The 4,890-nt window shown below is 34.1% G+C and overlaps 1 protein-coding gene across 2 annotated transcripts; it reads right to left on the minus strand.

Moving 5' to 3' along the window:
- On the minus strand, positions 302-2,541 carry LOC107643058 (heat stress transcription factor B-2b). Of its 2 annotated transcripts, XM_016346601.2 has the most exons (3): positions 1,994-2,535; positions 1,457-1,829; positions 302-1,372 (listed from the first exon to the last, which is right to left on the minus strand). In XM_016346601.2, the coding sequence occupies exons 2-3, from the start codon at positions 1,703-1,705 to the stop codon at positions 617-619; spliced, it is 1,005 nt and encodes a 334-aa protein (XP_016202087.1). In that variant the 5' UTR covers positions 1,706-1,829; positions 1,994-2,535; the 3' UTR covers positions 302-616. The 2 variants fall into 2 exon arrangements, with proteins under 2 accessions (XP_016202087.1, XP_020978786.1); XM_021123127.1 differs by having other exon boundaries at positions 302-1,829; positions 1,994-2,541.

Consider the following 4,890-nt stretch of genomic DNA (forward strand, 5'->3'; position numbering starts at 1 on the left):
ATTGAAATTTGATGTATTTAACTAAAGTCTAGAGGACACAAATCAAATCAACAAATTTATACTAATTTCATTTTTAAATTTGTGTACTTGAAATTTTAAAAATTTTATAATATACAAATTTGACCTTTTAGATTTGTATACTTCACCTAAATCAAATACTCAAATTTCATTCGCCTCTTCTCCTCTAAATAAATTTAACCATCTAATTTGTTTAATAACAATTTAAAAAAAATTAACTCTATATTTAAAAAAAAAACTAATCTTCTAATAAAAATATAGTACACACTACTTCTATCCATATAAAAAAAACCAAAAATTTCCACCAATTAAATTAAATTACCTAAAGTTTACATATGTACAAACTTAAGTAATCTCTAAAATGTAGTTTTTATCCATCTAAAGCCACACCAAAAATCACGCTAACGCAACATCACAGCAGCAGCATCCAACATGGAATTGCCCTATTTCGTTGGCACACTTGGCAGCACCAACGGTGTGGTGTGGCCGACATTTGGCAAATTTGGTTTGCTGTATACCAAACGTGGTTTTGGCCGCATACTAACAACTAACCAACAGCCAAACACCGCCTTTCCCAATTCGTGAAATCTACACAATATTACCCAAGCTCGACCCATCGAGGGTCCTGATCATCCGATCCGTCCCCATCCAACGGCTCAGATTTCACATCTGACCCGCGTTCAGGTTCCTGTGATGACTGTGTTTGCCTTTGTGTTTGCGTTTGATTGTGATCTTCTCTTTCAATTTCAGCCTCGCTTTCGGTTCTAGAACGTTTCATCCCAATGGAAACCCCAAACAACTTGGGAACCTCCGCTTCGGCGGTGTCAACAGCACATGGAACCCCCTTCTCAGGCAAAAGCTCCAACGCCACTTTCCCTTCAACTACCGCGGCGGCGACGCCACTTGCAGAGGAGTCTAGTAATTGCGCTGAAGAACGAGAAGCATAGTTTGACATCAACGCCAGTATTTTATTACACAAACCTCTCAATTGACTCAACTCGTTTTTCATTTGACCATTCTCTTTCCTAAGCCTCTCGTTCTCTTCTAATAGCTCGGGTCCACTGGTGCAACTGGTAGTGCGGTGCACTGTATTTTTACTATTATTGTTGTGTTGCGCAGCAGCAGGAGGAGCAATCGGAGATGAGTTCGAGGATAGTACCTGTTCGTCGCCGGAATTCGTCGGCGTAGGCGACACCACTCTCCCCGGTGCTGCCATGGCAACCGTCACCACGTTATTGTCACCAGCTGCCGGCGATATTTTACGCCTCTGTATGTCGCGAAGCAAACCTTTCTCCCCTCGCCGGAAACATTCATTAGCGAATTCCCAGCGGTCAGGTACGACCTTGCGAAATCCCTGCACAAGTAAAGGTAATATAAGATAAGAAAAGCTGTTTGGCTGTGAAGAAAATCCATGAAGAAGGAAAGAAATAATGATTACGTAGGTGTTGAGCTGGCGAACGAAGCTGGAGAAGTTGTTGTGCTTGAAATACTTGGGAAGCAAATCTCGAGCGAATTCAGCTGGTCGCCAAACAATAAAGGTGGTGCCATCTTCGTTCCATGAAATTAGGTCATCAGCAGACGGATCGTCCACCAGCTGGTACGTCTTCGTCAGAAACGGCGTCGGAATGGATCTCTGTGACTCCGTCGCCCCTGATTCGCCCGTCTGCTCCACCGGCAATGGCGTCATATGCTCTTTGGTTTCAGATCTGCAAACTTAACCTCTAGCTACCTGCTCGCCATTTATGCTCCTCCGAGTTTCGTAAAAACGACGAAGTTAATTGCTCTAACTGTTTGAATTTGATGTTTCGCCGCTGCAACAAATTGAATGACATAAGCTTAGCTAAGCACGGTTCCTATTTTTTTTTTTAATTATTATTATTGCTATTATTATTATTATTCTAGAAGCATATACTAAAAAGAAAATAATACCACTGGTTATGTTGTATTATATTGATTGAGGATGAAGATTAGTTACCTTGGTTTATATGAATTAGGGTCGGAGTCTGTTGAAGCAGATAATCACCAGTTAGGCCGTTGAGAAAGAGGAGGGAGGGAGTTAGGTTATTTGTGGTTTCCAGAAGTTTCGAAGGTGTTAGTGTGATAGAGGATAGAGAAAAGGAGCCTTGGCCTGGTGGCTTCGAGAGAGAAAAAAAAGGAAAAGGTAAAATGAAAAGGGCAATATTTCTGGGGCCCACTCTCATGATATGGGGATAAGGCAGGGGGGCAAATATGGAAAACAAAAGAAGCATAGCCAAGAAGGTGCTAGAAGAAATGTCTTTGTAATGGGACTTGCGACGTGGCGGACCTACGATCGTGCCACTGCTTCCATCCGATGTTGCCTTTGGACCGTTGATTTGATTGTTGCTTGTTCTAAAGGATCGTCTATGCAATGCTAGCTAAATTACACTATTCTTTAAATTTCTTTATTTGTTGCTTATTCTATTTAACTTCATTCTTCCATATTCAAACATGATGTGAATGAGAGCTCGAACATTTAATTTACGTGTGAATTTCTTTTTCTTTTAATTTATTTTATTGGGAATTTGGTCGCTTTGATTATCATTCTATCTGCATATGAGAAATTTAATATCTGAATGGTGTAGATGCTTGAACATTTACTATGATGTTCTTGATGATTATTCTCTAGGGAAATGTTTTGTTGATTTTCTTTTCTGGGTGTTATTGCATGCTATTGCATGCTATGTTGACTGTAAGGTATGACTAGTTATTTTATTTTGGAAAGTTAAAAACATATTTTAAAAAATTATTTTAAACTAATTAAACACAGACCACTATCTTTTTATATGCACCTCACTAATATAGAATTCTCATTTAATTTATTTATTTTTTTATTAAGTATTGTTAGGTTTACTGACACTAAAAATTAGTTTGGATTGATTTTTTTTAAGTGAAAAAAGTTTTTTTTAAATAAAATATTTTTATTCAATTTAAAACCTATTTGAATACGCCTTCTAAAAAAATATTTTTATTAAAAAAGGTAAATTATTTACTTTTTTTTAAGTTAAATATACCTTGCTTTAAAAAAAAGACATTTTTACTATTTAATTTGAAAACTCTTTTTAAAATGCATCCCTATCCAAATGTTTAATATTTTTTGTTGTTAAAATTGTTTTTTTAAATAAAAAAATAAGAAATTTTTTTAAAAGCCAGTTCAAACTGACCATAATTCTAATATATAGTCAACAAAGCTTGAAAGGTAAAGACAAAAAACTAAAATAAAATAAAGAAAAAACAGATAATTAATTCTATCACTGTGACATTCATTTTTCAATGATGTTTATTTTAAAAGTAAATAGTTATTTGTAGTTTGTTAGTGGTGTCTTTTTGAAGAAATGATTTGATTTATAATATAATTTTTTAATTATATTCAAGACACATCTAAAATAATAAATAATAAATAAAATATATTAAAACACATCCAAAAATACATATAATATAATTTTTTTTTTGGTAAAAATAAGTAAACACATTTAAAATAATAAATAACAAACTAAATATTTTGTAAACACATCTAAAATTATCAAAAATTATAAAGAGAAAAATGTAAAAATGGCGGTTATTATTTAGCTATGATAACTTTAAAATTATTCTTACAAAAAATGGAGTTTTCTTCCTCAAATACAAACAAGAATATATATTAAAAAGATAGAATCTTTTATTAGAAGAGCACGAAACGGAAAGAGAGCGCGGCGTGACAAAGGAGCACAGCTCGAAGTAGGAGCGTGGGACGGGTGAAGAGCGCAGGAGGAAGGAGCGGCGCAGAGGAGGAGCGCGGGCTGCGCGGCAACAAAGAAGTAATGTGAGGTGCTGCGGACCTAGAATTTACAAATGGGTAAAAGGTTTAATAGAGTAAAATTTGTGTTTTGAGATATTTAAGAGATGTTTTGAAATGTGAGTAAATCCCCAAAGTGGCCCCTAAGATTGACGCCATGCACTAAAATTGTCCCTGAGATTCCAATTGCACCAATTATGTCCCTGAAATTGAAAAAATTGCACCATAGTGGTTCCTGACCCGTTTTCTGTTAACAACGCGATGACGTGGGCATTTGGTGACACGTGTCACCTCATGGTTTGGCCACGTGTAACGGTATGATGATGTGTCGGTCAATGGCACGTGGCATGCTGACATGGATATGTATGCCACGTGTCACAATGCTATTTAGTCACGTGTCAGATTATGCCATGTGTCGCAATGCTATTTGTCCACATGTCATCCACTATATCATCGTTACATGTGCATCAAATTGGTCCCTTATTTTGCATCAAATGACTCATTTTAGTCCCTGAAATTGAATGTCGTGCATCAAATTAGTCCATTCATCAGTTTTTTCTCTTTTTTTTATAAATTTAAAATTTTTAATATTTTTTTATACACTAATTTTAATTATATTTTTTATTATACATATTTTATAATAAATTTTTTAATTAATAATGTTAACTTGTATCATTGGTGTACATGTTAACTAAAAACTAAAACCTATTATTGCCTCTTGTGTTTATTTGTATCTGTTTTAATACTGTTCAAGTCATGGTTATAATAAGTACTTATATTAATTAATAATTAATAATATGAAAAAGCCACCTAACTAAGTTATAGATAAAATAAATTATTATAATCGATAGTATAAATCTATCTCATTAATTTAGTGAAAAGTTAATTATATGAAAAATTTCGGACATTCTTAAAATGGATGGGAATAATGAATTTATATTAGATAATAAGTGCCTCATCAAGAATTCATAAAATATTTACTAAAGTGTTAAATATTAAAAAAAATGTATTAAGGAATATTATTATACTCTTAACTTACACTCTTTATTAAATCAATATCAATATGTCACATAATTTTT

This window comes from Arachis ipaensis, chromosome B05 (assembly GCF_000816755.2).
Source record: "Arachis ipaensis cultivar K30076 chromosome B05, Araip1.1, whole genome shotgun sequence".
NCBI classification, from domain to species: Eukaryota; Viridiplantae; Streptophyta; class Magnoliopsida; order Fabales; family Fabaceae; genus Arachis; species Arachis ipaensis.